This window comes from Chelon labrosus, assembly GCF_963514085.1.
Source record: "Chelon labrosus genome assembly, chromosome: 5".
Classification (NCBI taxonomy): domain Eukaryota; kingdom Metazoa; phylum Chordata; class Actinopteri; order Mugiliformes; family Mugilidae; genus Chelon; species Chelon labrosus.
The window spans coordinates 10,736,084-10,754,576 of record NC_140341.1 but is presented as its reverse complement, the minus strand read 5'-3'; the positions used below and the strand labels follow the sequence as shown (position 1 = coordinate 10,754,576).

General features: G+C 40.9%; 1 protein-coding gene across 1 annotated transcript in view; it reads right to left on the bottom strand.

The window, feature by feature from the left end:
* Nucleotides 1-14,985, bottom strand: part of nalcn (sodium leak channel, non-selective) — a 60,774-nt gene extending 45,789 nt beyond the window's left edge. Inside the window, exons 1-10 of the mRNA XM_084544311.1 lie at nucleotides 14,719-14,985; nucleotides 13,893-14,033; nucleotides 13,615-13,797; nucleotides 11,001-11,084; nucleotides 10,711-10,850; nucleotides 10,467-10,595; nucleotides 7,990-8,141; nucleotides 7,173-7,315; nucleotides 6,920-7,024; nucleotides 2,230-2,316 (exon numbers count right to left, since the gene is read on the bottom strand). Coding sequence (XP_084400437.1) covers nucleotides 2,230-2,316; nucleotides 6,920-7,024; nucleotides 7,173-7,315; nucleotides 7,990-8,141; nucleotides 10,467-10,595; nucleotides 10,711-10,850; nucleotides 11,001-11,084; nucleotides 13,615-13,797; nucleotides 13,893-14,033; nucleotides 14,719-14,760 — 1,206 coding nt within the window. The 5' untranslated portion in view covers nucleotides 14,761-14,985. The remainder of the gene's footprint in view (nucleotides 1-2,229; nucleotides 2,317-6,919; nucleotides 7,025-7,172; nucleotides 7,316-7,989; nucleotides 8,142-10,466; nucleotides 10,596-10,710; nucleotides 10,851-11,000; nucleotides 11,085-13,614; nucleotides 13,798-13,892; nucleotides 14,034-14,718) is intronic.
* Between the last annotated feature and the right edge of the window lie 3,508 nt (nucleotides 14,986-18,493).

Genomic DNA, 18,493 nt, shown 5'->3' with positions numbered 1-18,493 from the left:
CATTTTGCGTAATTGTGTTTCACATGAGATGAAAATCTTCAAACAAATCATCTGCAAAAACTGTAAAACACTACCTCACTTCCAAAAACTGTGATCTCGGATTAGGCCTTCGTGCTTTGGTTTGAACAGCTGCTTAACAACGTTCTTGAAGACATCAAAAAAATAAATAAAAAAAAAATAAAAACATTTTCAGAGCGCTTTGACAACTTGACATGCCACAAAATGCTGTCAGCGTGTGACTGGCAACGGAAAACAATGGATGACTTTTTGAAATTGGGCACTGTGTGATGCCACTATGTCAAAGTCAATCAGTACCATTCAACAAATAGACTTCTTGATTATTGTTTGCTTCTTTGTTTGACGCTTCGAATGCTGGAGGAAATTTAAATAATAGCAGACAAACAAAGAGATTTGGATTTTCATTGCTCAACCAACAATATTCAGTTCTTTTACATTTTATTTTATGCATTTTTAGAGCAGAAAAGACAACATACTCTGTCTCAAGAGTATTCACATTTCCCAGTACAAATTATGAGGCATGCTTCCTTTGTTTTTGTGAGATGTGGTACCAGTGGTCAGCAGGAGTCAACACACTATAAGTTTTAGTTTTGGGTTTAAAATAAGTGAGTTTCATTTTTCTGAAATGTACACAAATACACCGATCAGGCATAATATTATAACCACCTTCCTAATATTGTGTAGGTCTCCCTTGAATCCCAAAAACTCATCAGAGAATGGACATGGGCCTTCTAAGGGTGTCCTGTGGTGTCTGGCTACACAATGTTGTTAGTGGGGGCTGTTTGGTCCTATGGGTTGAAGAGAGGGGCCTCTGTGGATCATCCCACAGATACTTAATCGGTTTGGGATCTAGTGAATTTGGAGGCCAGGTCAACACCTTGTGCTGTTCTTCATGTTTTTTTTTTTAGTTGTTCCTAAACTGTTTTTGTGTGTGTGTCTGTGTCAGGCTGCATCCTGCTGGGGACGGCTGATGACATCAAGGAGTGTCATTGCTATGGGGTGGGGGTGTCTGGTCTGGTCTAGGTGGGTGCTACATGTCTAAGTAACATCCACATGAATGCCAGGCGGCCTATACCTGCTAGGAGTATGGAGAGCCTATGGTGGAAGAACGAGAGTTATGAATGTAACAAGGGTTCTATGAATTGACAGCCTCGTCGCAGTCGTGGGTGTGTAACTACACTTGCTGCCAGAAAGGAGAAACAAAATTTACAAAATTTTAACACTGGCGTTAAGCAAGGTTTAACTATTTTCATTGTTTTGCTGCAGCCCAGTGCTTTGGGACCCCCTGCTTCACTGAAACGGAATATCTGTTTTTGGGCCGAACACTACTGACATTCTCAACATGACATAACGCCGCTCTCTGTCAGCCTACTGTCAAAAATCTTCTTGTTAGCACATGATGACTATCATAGATATTTGGTGCTGAAAGAACAAGGCAAATGAAGTGTTTGGTGTTCCATGTAATGCAGCACAGGGCTCAGAGGGAAACCAGCCGTGTTTATCCCTCTGGTTATCCCTCTATCTAAATCTTTCCTCCTAGTGATGATGAGGCTCTGGGGGAGATGCTGCTTTAAGGGGAAGACTGCATATTTCACATTTTCTTCCCTTTTCTTCTCTACCTAATTTCTCCATTTCTATTTGTGTTCTCTTCCTCGCTCTGTTTGTGTGCATGTGTCTCTGCAAAGCTTAGCTCTGGAGCAGTATTTATTCCATGAGGTTGTGTTGACAGCTATCCTGCCTCTTACAGCCGCTAACTCCATTGGCAGTCTCTCACAGCAAGGGCCCGGCCTTTTACACCACACCACACCACTATCAACAGTGAGCCAGCTGTAAACCGTGCCCGCTGCTTTCAGCTTATCTTTAAAGCCCAACCATTTGGATCACACCAACCACAAGGCAACAGCAGCGTCCATCATGTAGAAGTCATTTAAAACTCATCTATCACTTGAGCGACATCATTAGTGCAGCTCTACACATCAAACATGAGCCTACCCTCATTTAAAATCCCATCACTTAGCCATTTGACACAGCCATTGAAGACAGAGACAAATGTGAAAACAATGAGGTGATACTGCATGCGTCTGTGGCCAATTGGTAAATGGATGAGGTTTACTGCTTCTTTGTTAATACACAAAATTATGCGCGTATACGAGGGAGACAGAGAAAGTAACAGCTTACACAAGCAGCATATTTATTATGTGGTGTGTTTACCTGGAGGCAGGCAGGCGCTCGACCATGTGGTTTGTTGACGTCCACAGCTACAAGCTGCCATCCCCCAGCAGCGTCTTCATGGAACATCTGTGGCACAAGGACAGCACATAAGTGGCACAACACAGACAACAACAAAAAAAAAAAATCTTAAATAGCATTCAAAGTACTGGACAAAACACACAAAATCAACCCGTTGGCAACATCTTCATAAAACATCTGTGGCCCCGATAGAGCTAACGGCATTATCCACAGACGTGTACACGCACACACAAACAGCATGGTAGCAGCTAAATACAGTACGCAGGCCTAAGGACGTGACGCTAGAAATAGAAACAAACCAGTATCACAGCAGGAACCTTCAAATTCACAAGACAGCTGGCTCGCTCAATAATATCAGTCTTGCAAAACATGAATGCTAAACTTGTGAGATAAGTCATGAGAAATCTATGCAACTTGTGTGCTGGCATCATTCTGTAATAATGCATAAAACACCAGTAACTGTGTAATTGTACTGCCACACTGCTGAGTTTCTCTGTGTACTTCAAACTATGAAGACTCATGTTGGAGTTGGACCTAAGAAATGTTGAAAAACCCTTCAGACCACAGCGTAGGGTATAGAGCTGTGCCGTAGCCACAACATAGATCCAATGCAGAAGCATTAACGTAGCTTAAGACAGCCATGCTAGCGGCTCAATCAGACATTATACTTACAGTAGGACAGCAGTACTGTGAGCTTAATGCTACTGTAAACATACCAACTTGGTTCAATTTACAATGAGGATATGTTGCAGATATGTTACTACAGGAGGGTGGATATGTCGATAATTTTACAGGTATTTAGTCCAAGCATGTTTACCAGATGGTGGCGCAAGAGGAAAACTTAAAGAAAAACTTGTGGAAAGCAAAGCATGTGTATCAAATATCAAGTCATCCAACAGTACAGACCCTAAAAAAACAACAACACATAAATGAGCTTAGGATTCATCATATGAAAACCATGAATGTACAAAGTGCCGTCAATCAATCCAACGAAACACAAATTACCAGCCGGTGGCACTAGCAAGAAAAAGATAGAACATCATCAAGTCTGTAATAAAATGCTGGTCCAAAGTGTAGCACTGACTAACCCAAAGGGAAACCAACAGACAATAGGATGTTAACTAAATAATTTAACTAACTCCACGTAAACTGGAACGTTAAGGTTTGGTGGGTTAGTAGACACTGAAAACCAGAACTACTTTGGATGAATGTCCTTAAAGATTTACTTAACGACTCTCAGTGCTCAAGGCGGTGGGTTGAATCACTGTGTATCATTAACCGTGTCTGAAGTTGTGAAGTTTCCAAATTTAAAATTCCTTTTGCCTCTGACAACCAATCCAGAGAGCTGCTGATTTCTTCTTACATATAGGAATCCCTCAACCTCCCTGCTTCATTAATCATTTCACTCTTCCATTATATACCTTCTTCCCACACAGTTTCAGCTTTGTCTTCAACCTGTCACATACAGTAAGCATCACTGCATGATAAGATCCTAAGCAAGCCTGTGATGTCCACAGATGTTATCATCTTGTCTTTATTATTTTATCATATTAAATAATTATATTATATGTGACTAGCAAAGACAATGCTGTCTACAGCCTCAGTGTCAAAGTTACAGGGTTGATATCAGTCGACTTCAATCAAGTCAAGGCATAGTTCAATGAAATTTATCATCATGTTCATTCCTTAATTAAAGCTTCAAAAAAACTTTATTTGTTCCCAGAGGGCAATTAAGGGCACACAGAGCAGGCAACAACAATATAAGACTAAGTGGAAAAGCTCAATTAAAATGCTCACTGCTTTTTATGTCTATTCTGCTCACCAGAATAGAGAAGATAAGCCTGATTTTGTAAAACAAAGGTGGATTTATTCTTTTATCAACATAGCCAGCCTGACAGCATAATCTCTGTTAAAAGCCTCAATAATCTGGAGACAGTATAGCAAAGTCAGGGGAATGGGGAACGTGGCTTGGCTGGGTCTCCCAGGGCCACCTTATACCAGCCTTCCTCTCCCGGGAACACGAAGAAAGGATCATATTGTTTCAGCCTCCGTGATTGACAGTTAAGTGTTACACCGTAGCTAATTAGTTTTTCCCCCTCTAAGATAAAGATTGGGGCATGACGGTGTGATTACATTTAATTTGGATAATGGCAAGAAAGGCTAATTGTTTTCAAGGTCATTGCGGTACGCCGGTGTCATTAGCCTGTTTTCCATCACGAAGTAAGAGAGGTTTTAGTTTCATGATTTTCCAGGATGTATTGTTTTAAAGACTGAGAGGGAATAACAACAGGCAAATTATGACTGCTTGTCAAGCTGATTCTATTCTAATCAAAATATTATGTCTAAAGAAAATAGAAATAGTTCAGAAATAGTCTGATGAAAGGTTTTCTTTATAAGCCACAATACTGCAAAACACATGAACATAGTTGCAAATATTGTTGAATTCATTAGTGATTCAATAGACCCTTGTCATAACTCTTAACTCTCATAACTCTTTATGTATCTTTTATATATTTTTTTCAAGACATTAACCTCGAAAACAAATAACCTTTCTGCTGTTTCTCTACCAGACTGTTGTATGTATGGAAAAGATACTGTGATCAAATTTCTGTCAGATTAAAAAAGCCAGGTCAATGCTAACGTAAATGACTGTGGTCTGCATTGACTATGGAATCCACAAACTACCCAATTGTTTTATTATTGTTGGTTTTGTCTTCAAATCATACTTTTAAAATCATATGTGGATGGGAGTGAATGTTTTTTGGGCCTTAAAGTCTGCAAATTTCCATCTTCATTTCCCTTTAAAGTATGAGTATGAGGGGAAACACAAGCACAACACACTTGAGGTTCTGTAATTTTCATTCCAACATCCATATTGGTCGAAACGAGTAAAAACCCAAGTTGTTATTTTAGAATTAATAATAAACCCACAATGACTCTACCACTGGGGTTGTCACTTGCTTCGTGTTGATTTATTACAACCCGAATATTTGCAACCATGGCTATCTTGGTGCATCCAATTATTGTGGGGGGCATTTACTAGACAGCAACACTGGACAGGAAATGAGAGAAAGATGCAAGATGCACCACCCGCTGTTATTGTATCATCGTCAGCAGCAGCAGCATCTGTTATAAGGAGAAGGGGGTGGCCCCACAGCTATAATTCTTAAGAGGATAAATTAAACTAAAAACGAAAGACTTCTTCACAAAGACATTTAATTGAATCACCACTCCACACACTGCTACAAATGCAGAATGAAGCTATGTAATGTCAAGCTAAAGTATGCAGTCCTTCTCCCCAAATATTCTGTCCACCTCTTGGTGATGGATCCCAGTGGAATAATACCTCCATATGTTCTGGACCAAAGGAATGTGTCCTGGAGTCATGCTGATCTGATCCCCAAACTACCTCCCTTTCACTGCCAAAGAGACTCAGTTCTCCTCCAAGCTATTTCCAGAGGCCCAGCCTCTTTGCCTTTTCCCGGAGAGAGACAGCCAGACATCCTGTGACATTAAATAATTTCAACCATTTATAGCTTCGTCCCGAGAATTTGTCGGAGCTGCAGAACCACTCAGACCAATCACATTTGTGTGGCGTTTTCTTTCATCTCATAAAGCAATCTTTGGCAAAGTACAGTCACTGGCTCGCAAAGAGCACACAAACCTGACAACAGCCGCATATTTTTAGTGAGTCACTCAAACTCTAGTCGGAGACAGCTGACATGATTAACAACCAGTGGCCTTTGTCATTTTAATCTGTTAATACAGAGGTCCGTGCGGCTAAAAATGAGAAGCCGCTAGCTCTGGATTGACAACCACTTTTTGAAATAGTAAGAGAGGAGAGATAACAGATATGCTGCTAGATTTTGTGTTTAGATGCACCACTGGATAAAACACAAACAGGATTGGTGAAAACGCATAATCTTGGATGAGACAAACTCCCACTGAAAACCTGTCTGAAAACCTTCCACAAATTCAGACAAACAGTAAGCAGCCATTCAGCTATGGCTCAACATGGGCAAGACCCTGCTTTTCTTTTCTGAATCTCCTTTAAGAATCTATCTGGCCCCCCAAAATATATATTTCTCTACCTGAAGAGCTGCATGATCAAAACACAATTCTATCAAAAATAGAAAAAAAAGAGAGTCCCTCCCTTCTCCGAGAGTGACTGCAGAGTAAATACTATGAATTAAGGTAAATCCTTTAGCCTCATTTCACACAGAATTGGCATTTCACACAGCCAAAAGCCAAGTGCAAAGCGCAAACCTTTGCCTGTTACAGAGAGACGACTTCTCACGTGGCCAAATAAATGTCTCCAGTGGAAAGAAGGTAATCTTTATCTGGACTGTTTGTGATCAAACTGCTTTGATCATGTTGTAATTGAAGCCAAATCCATTAAAAAAAGCAGACATCTGATTGTACACGACCAAGAAAGCCACCCCTGTCAAAATGCATTTGCATTTTAATCCCTTTGATTTATCAGAATGCATGCAACTTTGATGAACTAAACTTTGATGCATGAGCAACTTTGTGCACTCAACAACCGAGACGAGCCGCTTTAAAGAAAGACAGGTCCTAGTAAATATTTTAAATCAGGTCAGATGCAGGTTCCGCTCTGTCAGTTTTCTCTCCGCGAGTGTGACAGCTGTACCTGTGTTGTAGCAGTAGAGGTGGTGCTGCTCCTTGACCCCCACATCTGCTGAAACTGCACTCTGATCTCGGCAAATGTCTCAATGATGACTGCAATGAACACATTCTGTAAAAGAGAAGAGCGGAGGGGGTGAAATAAAGACATGCCGCTAACAAGGAAATCATCGTATCTGTCAATGAAATATTAAATTAGATCAATTAAGCAAAATCTTTTGTTGCGTCTTGAGATTATTATGCAAACAACTGGTGCTAACCTTGACGAGCCAAGCCAAGAAGAAAATGAGAGTTATAAAGTAGAAGTAGGAGCGCCAGCGAGGGAAACTGTCAATGGCTCTGTACATGAGGAACACCCAGCCCTCCTGTGACGCAGCCTCGTACACGGTAAAGATACTCGTACCTAAACAGAAGCAAACAGTCAGAGAGGAAGCCAGATTAAAGGGATTCAGATTGTTATTGAACCAAAATGTCAGCATCGGGCCTTTTGCTGAACACAGTGATGCCTGTGATCCTCACACCAATTATTACATCTCCCCTAAGACTAGATGTTTCAGAGAGACAATAGCTCGAGTTTCTCTTTTTATCTATAATGAATGTACGTTCTGACAGCTCACAGAGTTAAAAATGCAGAAGCGGGTATCCTCAGAGCGGTTATGATGACAAGATTTACAATTCTAGCTCTTTCGCAGACTCATTAACCTGACGAACTGATCTCCGACGCATGTCTCCGTCGCTGACAAATTCCATCTCATGTAGCTAATTAACATAAATGTTGTAAGTCGGCCAATCTACGAAATGAAAGTCGCGGCTTTTTTCTCGTTAATGTGTTCTCAAATGAACTGTTAGGATGTGGCCAGAGATGGTTTCATCAGGAAAGGAGCATCAATTCTACTGTGCCCTTACGCTACGCAGCAGCTGGAAAATACTGTATATTGTAGATACAGGCGAAATGCTCCGACTGTGTGTGAAACGTAAATTGCAAAACTGTATTAAAAATCACAAATGCACACGTAATGAACGTTTGTGAACGCTTGTCTTTGTTTGAAGGCATCAGTGAATGTGTACAGCTCATACCCAGCTCATTGAATCCACTATAACCGAGCTCCTGACGACTAAGCCCCAGCTTTTCCAGGTCCACGCACTTGAAGCCATGAGGACACTGATAGCCTTCTCCATCGGGCGAGCAATGAGTGTCTGGGATGGCGAAGCTGTTCCAGGACACATTACTAACCGGAAAAAAAGAAGAAGAAGAAGAAAAAATCATTCATAAATCACATGTAATATGCGCGGTGTGTGTGGCAAGAGGGACATGTGTGAATAACATTCTCTGCCTCCTTGTCTTGTAGCCACAGGTGTTACCAGGAGCTGCTTGATTTCACTAATGAAAATTAATGTCTTCAAATTGCCTGCCCAGACATTCATCCAAATTGTTTATTAAGGGGTAAGGGATCAGAAGGGATAATTTATTGCCCTATCACAAAGAGCAATCAGAGGCCTAGTGGTGAATCCTGATAAAGCTAATTATGCCGAGCTGAATAATACTGCCTTATCAACAAAGTCACTTTACTTGTTGACAGCGGGGAGGGAAATAAAGCCTCAAATAAGCAATACAGTGACAATACTGATAGCTGTGTGAGGCAAATGAAACTCTAAACATATTTGCAATAGGAAATGATTCATGATTGATTTTCTACATCTGTAATTTCATCACACTACACCTCATAATAAAACTTTGTATAATTGAGGTCCTGTCAAACATCCTCCGCCCACCTGAGCTAACAAATATCCACTGTTGGCACTTAATCACAAAAAAACAAGTAGCTCAACACATAATGGAACAGTCTAATGGATGCTTACTGTTGATATTTGTAAGAAGACTTTAACTTTAGGATAACACTCGAACCCACAAACATATACAAACAACCTACTGACTTTTAAATTAATCTACAGGAAATAAGTCACAAATGTAGGCAAGTTAATCATGTTAAGGAGGAACAGCTCTGAGGTCATTCAGAAGAGGAAACTCTACATTGTTCACAAATCCAAAACCCTCTTCTCCTAATATCCATATCAAAGGTCTCCCCCTGCTATATTCCATGAAATCCCTTGTGCGTGAAAACCTATAGAGCTTTGGTTTTGTGCCAAGGGCATATGGTGGATGGAGATTATACACATCAGCCCACATGTGACATATTTAAAAAAACACCATTAGGCCATATACTGTATGAGGGATTTGGTAAAAGGAGCACAGTAGCAATCAAATTAGATGCACAGCTGGCACACCCCTTTTGATGTGACGTTGGGGAGGGGTGCCTGAGCTATACATAAATATGAGAATGTTCTGTGCTTCTCTTTTCTGCTGCTAACGGCATATATATACTGTATTTAGGCGAATTTCAGTCAGGACAAATAGATGAGCCCGACACAAAGGCTGTACAATGAAGGAAATTTTAATTATTATAATCAGTGTTAACTCTGGCTGCAGCCTGGTGCTTTAACCATGATAGCTGCCTCCTCTCTTTTGTCTCCACGAGGATTTCTATTCTCTGCATATTATCATTATCACCATCAAGTGAGTGATTGCATTCAAACTCTTTCACAAATGATCTTAAATACTGGAACACTGCCACACCTACGTGTGCTGGTAACTAGGAATTTCTACAGCATTTCAACTCTGATTGATGAGAACACAGTGAAGACAATTAAGGAGTCTTTGTGTTAAATTATATATTATTGTGTCAATTATATATAAAATAGACTTTAGCTTTACATCTGTCTGAGGCACCAGGTGGTTTTTAAAGTGGAGCCATCTGAGAAATCATCACTGGAACCATGGAAGGTGATTGGATGAACCATCTGTATGCCAATATTTGTCACAGGCTAACAACAAATTAGTCATGTCTTGCTATCGTAACACCTGGAACAAGCCTGCAGCTGCTTGTAGCGCCCCAAAAAATGTCATCTGGCCCCGGTTTGACCGACAATCACTTTACTTACGCAGTGTTAGGTCAGAGAGATGCATGTATGTATCTCCTACCCTTACGACTGATTTGTACTGGAAAATATAGCTTCCATCAGTAAAATTGCTCAGTTAAAGAGGTTCACAGCAGAGATACTGATCTGAAACGTACAACATTCATTCATTCATTCGTTCATCTTCTGTAACCGCTTGTTCCTGTGAAGGGTCGCGGGCTCTGCTGGAGCCTATCCCAGCTTCGTCGTCGGGCGAGAGGCGGGGGTACACCCTGGACAGGTCGTCAGTCTATCGCAGGGCTAACACAGAGCGACAGACAACCATTCACACTCACATTCACACCTACGGCCAATTTAGAATCACCAATTAACCTAACCAGCATGTCTTTGGATGGTGGGAGGAAGCCAGAGTATCCGGAGAGAACCCACGCAGACACAGGGAGAACACGCAAACTCCACACAGAAAGGCCCAGTCGGCCCATGGATTCGAAGCCGGGACCTTCTTGCTGCGAGGCATCAGTGCTAACCATCCCGACATACAGCATTCAAAGTTAAATTTATTTATACTTCTTTCTTACCCTTCTTCTGTATCATTAGTAACGCAGTGATGATTGAACGTTCCAAACATCTGAACTCCCAGAATTCCATAGAGCAGGAGAAAAAACAGCAGGAAGATTGACACACTCCAGATCTGTTCCCCGGATCGTCTGCGGGGAAGCACAGAACAGAACAGAACAGGACAGTAAGAGTCATATCGTACGTGTCCCTGTGCATTAATTGCAGAAACCATATTTAAGATAAATGCTCATGATGGTATTGTACTTCAGGATGTTGGTGATGCGGGAGCGGGGCAGCTCAAAGCGGAAGTAGATCCTGAAGGCCCGGATCATAATTAGCGCTCGGGGGATTCTCAACATCCCCCATGGAGACATCTGATCCACGAGCTCTGCTATTTCAAACACCTAAAACAAAGACAAGCTGATTATTATAACACTAAAATTACACTATACTGAAGCAGCCAATAATTTTCCTTATGCAAATCAGTGCAGGGGAAAAAATTGGATTTATAGCAAATGCAAAGAAAATACAGAATCGTAAATGTTGTTACATACCTGCAACACCAGGGAGACCCAGATGAAAAACACCATGAATCCATCAAACATACACCAGCGGTCCTTCACGTAGGAGTTATCCCCCTGTGCCGACAGAAAACAGAGACAGAAGAGACATCAGCAGTGAATCATAATGATTATAATCGTGATTAAACACATTTTACTGTTTTAAATTCCACGTATTCTATCACACGCAAAGCCTTCGGTGACGTTTATTTGCGAAAGCTTCTGTTTATCCGTCTGAAAATCTGACAGAGAAAGCTTTTATTGTGATAGAAAGTCTTTGCGTGACTTAAACTAATGGTAGAGCAATATTCGAGAAAGAAAAAAAACAACAAACAGAAAGTTAAATTGCTGTGCCCGTTCTGACAGCTTGACCACAACATCCAAATAGCCTGTTTTCAACATGATAACACCAAAAAATAATAATAAAAAAAAGCCCCTGCTGTGTGAACAAACTGAAATGTCAAGGGGCCAGAAAAAAAAAATGGGCAGACTTAATTACCACTTACAGGAAGAGAGAGAGTCTGTAAGAAGCTCTTAAGGGGTCAGTCTTCCACAGGAAGAAAGGCTGCAAATAGGAGGGTGTGCTCTGAAACACTCTCCAGATAAGGACCATGTTTGATTACCCACACTGACAAGAACAAAATCGTACAATTACTTTTCTACTTCATCAGGATCATTTGTTTTGGACGGGGACTTTCAACAACTAGGTACACAACTTTTCAGTATCAATAAATCAAATTACAGGTACCCTGAATATATCTCCTCAGGGGAGCTTTAAATCTAAATCATTTTCAAATGAAATACATCATACATGCCTCATTTAAAGTCAACTAGCATCCCATTTTTACAGACAAAGATGGGTTTTATGGGCAATAAAGAACTAAAGGAAACTCTACAAGAAAGATGAAAATATTCTCCAGTTTCATACCGATTTCCTTCCCCGGTGGTTCTAATTCTGTGTCCTCCGGTGCCACCCTGTTTGTTATCCTTGATTTGCCAATTAAGCTGTCCACACTTTTTTATGGCAGTAATTACGGTCCTTTCATCTGCCAGCTGTCTGTTCCTGGGTGCCGCTACAGAACATTGTCGGTCTACCTCAAGTTTGAATTGTGCGGATTCGCGTGAATTCAGATCTCAGTATAGCCGGTGAGGCCGAACGTCAAGTCTGACAAAAGTCTTAGCACGCGTTTGAACAGCACCGGCTGAGATGATGGGCAGACAAAAGAGAACAAACCCGGTGGGCCACTCTGCAAAATGGTAAGAAAACAAAAAGAAAGGCTAACTTGTAATTTGAAGAGCATTTATTATTGTTGTGTTCTCCTAACTTTTTAAGAAGAAAAAGAAGAAGAAAAAAAATACAACTACAATCCTAACTCCAACCCTGACATCCAAAGCTGACAAACTTACATTATGTTTATTATCCATTGTCAGCTTAATCAATTGAGGTGAAGTCATTTTTGTATGACCTTATCTAAAAGTGAACACAATACAGTATAAACCAGTTGGCATTTTACCCAAATTGGAGCATTTTAGAGAATTATGGCAACAACATGTGGCCAATCAGGACTCTCTTTGTTCGGTGTCTTGATGATTGACCTTCATCCACTTGCTATATTCACACATTTTGAAATTTGCAGTAAAGAGAACATAAAAGTCAGAGAGGCAGAGAGTTTCTTTGTCCTCCATTTTTTTGTCTTCTGAAAGGCATATACACCGATCAGGCATAACATTATGACCACTGACAGGAGAAGTAAATAACATTGACCATCTTGCGACAATACAGTGTTCTGCTGGGAAACTTCTGGACCTGGCATTCATTCATGTGGATGTTACTTACACATGTACCACCCACCGAGACCAGACCAGGCACCCCCACCCCATAGCAATGACACTCCTTGATGGCAGCAGCCATCCCCAGCAGGATGCAGCCTGACACAGACACACACACAAAGACGGACAACTTAGGAACAACTTAAAAAAACATGAAGAACAGCACAAGGTGTTGACCTGGCCTCCAAATTCACTAGATTCCAAACTGATCAAGTATCTGTGTGATGATCCACAGAAGCCCCACCCCTCAACCCATAGGACCCAAAGACCCCCCACTAACAAAATTCTGTAGCCAGACACCACAGGACACCCTTAGAAGGCACATATTTATTCTCTGATGAGTCACAACTGTTTTGGAGGCACAAGGGAGACCTACACAATATTAGGAAGGTGGTCATAATGTTATGTCTGATTGGTGTATACTTTGAGGGCATTCTGTTAATTTGTTCAGAAGATTAGCAGAAACACAGGGCCCAGTTTCATACTAACAGAAACATAGAGAGATAGAGTGGAAAACTCATTTTTTACACATCACACTTAACTTTAGTTTCACTTGGAGTTTACCCTCTACAGTAAATACTCTCTAAATCAGTTTAAGCTACCTTTGTTGGTAAAGTTGATTAAATATTTCCATTTTGTGGCATAGAAAACTGACAAAAAAAAGAATGTAATTTAAAAATACAATCATGTATCTTTTTTCTTTTTTCCTATCATCAAGGGTTTTGTGCTTCTTGTGACCTTCCTGGGAAAACTGCATACAGACTCAGCCATTAGCTACCTTAATGATTCCCCTGATGTGCATCTTGGCGATCATCTCGGCGGTGTAGAGAAACATGAGCAGCGTGTCCAGCGTGAATGTCACATACTGCAGTGGAGGGTAATGCTCAAATGTCTTCGGGGTGTTCATACACACAGAGATGACGCTGATTATGGCACAGGCTCGCAGCAAGGAGTGCACCCACTGCAGGAAGAGGACGGAAAAAGAAAAAAGAAATGAGGCAATATTCTTTTCTATCCTATTATAATCATTAGCTACCCACAATCGAGTGCACCCACTGGTTTGTTGATCCAGAAGATGTCAGCGCTGTCCGCAAGGGTCTCATCGGGCCCAAAGTCGGTCATGGGCTGGGCCTCGACCCGTGAGCTCTGTTTCCTCTTCAGCATGCTGGGGCTTGCCGTGCTATACAGAGAGTGGATCTGACGGAGAGAAGGAGGCGGACGGCACAGTGACCAAAGCTAAATGAGGAACAGGGGAGCACTCTGGCTGCATCCAAGTCTGGGCAGTGGCAGTACAACTTTGTAACTCCAATCACGTGGACTATGATCTAAATAAATTAACTGCAAAGAAACCGACTATAAAAACTGACGTCAAAATAGGACTGCACTCCTTTAACATGAACACAAGTACAAATCTTACGTTAACCAATCTGTATAGTGTTTAAAAAGATGTGTATCAATAGTGGCTTCTGGTTGTAGTTGCATATTGCTCTACTGTGATGTTTATTCCTCAAAGTAAACTTCCCTGACTTGAATTGCCAGAGCAGATGAGTGTAGTTTAAAATTAAACGCGTTGCACTGTTGAATGGCCACCGTGATACACAACGTAGCACACATGGAACACAGAACAAGTGTACTTGGAACAGCTCCAGTAACTTACCATTTCAAAAGATCGTACATGATCTTCATCGTATTTAGCACCAAGATGCCGCTAGAATATGCTGAGCAGGTGTGACTTGCACGGTTACCTGTGCATTTCGGTGGCTGTGTGTACGTGTTTCTTTTTATGAACGTGTGTATGCAGAAAAAAGAAAACTGTACAGGCCGTTTCAACATAAGAACACAAGAAGAAATGACACTCTGAATGGAGACAAAGCGCACATACCAAAGGGAAAAGTAAAGCTGAAATTGCTCCAGCACTGCACATAACATGCGATCAGGCATACCCTGTAAATAACACACAACAGTTAGTCAACATCATGGCTTATATGGTGTACAGTACACTACCCACATCTACAGTACGCTCATAGAGACAGGAATGCCCACCACATCTGACATCAAGGCATATATGCGACACACTCTGTGAGTGAGTGAGTGACTGAGGTGTTGTGGAGGAAGAGGATGGGGTGGAAGAGGACCAGGGGGACTCACTGTGAGGCTCCTCATTGGTGCGTTCATCCCCAGGTCACAGAGGGGTGGAGAGACCAACCGCGCGAGAGAGAGACTGGAGACGCAAAAAGGAGAATGTCCTAAAGGCCTGGAGGTCCTGCAGCAGCAATCAATGAACGGTAGCAGTCATAAAAGCAGTAAAGAGGGGCGAGAGAGCATAGTCACATGTGCAGCGTCAGCACAAATCTATAAAATCAATACAGCCCAGCAAACAGACCTCCAGCAGTATACAGCTAACAGTTAAGGTTTTAATTGTGCAGACTGTGAAATATACCCACCGCAATGCAATGACAGCGTTCGCAGACAAAATATATTTTGGCGGAAAGTAGTTTTCATGAAACGTGTTAAAAGTAAGGACTAAATTAAAAGTGACTCTGTTTCAAGAAGGATTTTTTTCTTCAGTGGACTGAGTTCCTTAATCGAATTCCACTCAGCTCCATTATGCAGAGGCAGCGGACAAAATCTCAGAGACGGATATCCCAAAACCTCCGCAGATAAAACCAGAACTCTGTACCAGAGGCAAGGTATGAGACTTATGTAATGTGCCCGGGAAATGTGCGTGCAGACGGAGAGAGTTTGAAAATTGGCTGAATCAATCAGTCAGGAAACAGCATTAAATTCATATAATACCATATTGTGACACATTGCATGTATAAAGCTGGAAACTGAACCATAGATACCTGTATGTAAATGACTCGGCTTCCTTTTAGCATCAAGCGGAAACATTTCCTAAAGCAAGCATGAAATGCATCATCAAATTACAAGAACATCTTTTGTGTATCTTTCAAAGAAACGTGCTAATATATCAAAGGTGAAATTCAACATTTTTTTTTTTTCAATTTGTTTACATATGTTTAATATAAAAAACAATACAAAAAAATCAAAACACTCAGTTAGGATGGCTGAATGCAGACAGAACAATGTAACTGTACCAACCCTTGTTTCCTTTTATGCTCTTACCAAGAAAAGAAACTGTCCATCCTATAAACCCCATGTAGTTAGAAGCAATTTCCCAGTGTAATTGCTAGACTTAACATATGCAGATGGAGACGTGAGGAAGAGTGAAAACAAAATTACAGGGTCTAAGTGCTATTATGTGGGAGTATAGGTGGCAAAGACTGCAATTACTTTCCCATTTGGAGAAAGGACGTGTTCCTCACGGGCAGGATGCGATCTCTGGGCAGAATAATTGTAACTGTGAGTATTTGTTTGAGTATGGGAACTTTCTTTGTTGGAGTTTTATTCGTGAGTGCACTTGCGGCAGCATCTTCTCACAGGAGACAAGAAAAAGTTTGAGTGTACTTTGTGCAAGTTCATGCAAAGTGTGAAGAAATTTTCAAGTTAACGGTAGACTCACGCGGCATCCAAGGAGGCGGGCATGGAGTGGCCACATTAGCAAGTTTAGTTTTATTTAAAGGTGCATAAATCAATATTTAACATGCAAATGTTTCAGTGTTGCATAGCAGAATACACTCATTTCTTTTCATTTGCCGTTTTGATTTTACAGCCCACCAGCTCCACCCTCTGTAAACCTGTTCCCTGTAGCAACAGGTACATCTTTGCAGCCCACTGTAAGCCACCTGTCCCCCGCCATGGAATTTAATTTGTGGCATAACAATTGGCCTAAATGTTTGCGAAGATTCTTAGTCATCCAGGTTACAGTATAACTAAAAAATTAAAAAAACTGAAACAAAGGCAGCTGAGCCGTCTTGTAGAGGTTAGTGTCAACAGCATTATCTATTAGGTAAGTGTATTGGGTTGTTAACAGACACCAGCCATATGAGTGGATTCATAAATTGGAGATCAACCGACTGAACTTTATATGATCAATGTTGTTTAGGCCATCTTTTTTTGTCATTTGGAGCTGGGCAGAAACAGAGGATGTATTTAAAATGCTGAAAGCAGTGGGAGTGAAGTAAAGCGGTCAGACATTATGGCTGAAAGACGCTCTAGACCCATTGTATGTGCAAAGCACAACTAACAACAATCTGACCCATATTTAATACTAAAATAGACTTATATGTCAATGTATACTCTAACTCAATCATTGTGATTTTTGATTATGCCAGCCAGAGTTGCTCTGATACTATGATCATCCCATACGACCGGGAATCAGCTCATGCACCATCATATACACCAATCAGGTGTAATGTAAAATATTGTCAATAATTGACATTTTGCTAGCTCTGGTGGACGTTACACTACCGGAAATCAGCACTTCTTCACATCTCTTAAATTGTTGTCGACGGTGACAACAGCGCAACTTGCTTCCCATGTAATGTCAGCTAGAGCTAGCAGCATGCAAGGCTGTAGATTTCAAACTCCGAAGACACAAATTTCAACAGCAACAGTCTTATAGAGCATGTGAAACGGCATACATCCTCAAAGCCAAGGGGGGGAAAACAATATAAACTGGAGCTACAAATGTTGGAAAACACATTTAAACTACACTATTTACAGCTTTAAATATCTTTTAATTTACTAAATTGTGGTTGTTGTAGACAAATTATTATTTCGTAGCATTACTGTATCAGTTTGGGTTTGCTTTGTTGTTGTTTGATTAGTTTAGTAAGACACTGTGATCAGATCAGTGCACGGGACCGGCCAATACGCAAAGGTCAGGCATAAGAATCGGTATCGGGAAGTATCGGAACATCTGCTGGTTTCAAAATCTCTCAGACTAAATCTCCACACATATCATTCAGAGATGTGTGCCATAAATAAGAAACACCTTGGTGTTTGAGTTATTGTTGTAATCAGTAATGTTTCATTTGCTCGTAATTAGAGTATTGTCTAATTACTTCAGCAGTCCAAGATGACACTAACTCCTATTCAATTTAAAGTACTGTTAAAAATTTAAAATGTGGCTTATCAACACCTACAGCTGCCAACACTAAAAGATAAGCCTGTTGTGATGCTGTGATGTTTTGATGCTATGATAAAATGTCATGTGTGATGTTGTATTTTTTCTTAATTGTACAGTAAGTGTTTGTATATGTATTTTGTATTATACTGTACATGTATTGTGTGCTTCTTATTGCCTTTTTTACATCATGGCCAGGGGACTACAGATGAAAATTAGCCTTCTGCCTAATTCTGGCTTTTTTAACCATGTGTAATCATGTGTTCTATGAAGTTGCACTGTCCCTTTCTTAAATAAACAGTAACAGTAACTTGCAGTTGTCAGCACTGCCAGCAAATGTCAGAAAAATGTCCTGAGTTGAGTGCAAACACAACTAGCACAGATTTGTAAAGATATAACATTGTAATTGTATTAAAAGAACACCTGGATCACTGGAGATGGGTCACCTGGATGCCCTATAGCTCACCTACTCTGATTATTCGTGTGCTTCCACGGGACACTGTGAAACACTTTGACAACACAGGACGAGCTACTTAGACATATGACCGATAGCACGTCGTGTAAAATGGCTGTCACGCCTCTGGACGTCAAAGCAGTAAATTCACATCCACACTGAGCTTGGGATGAA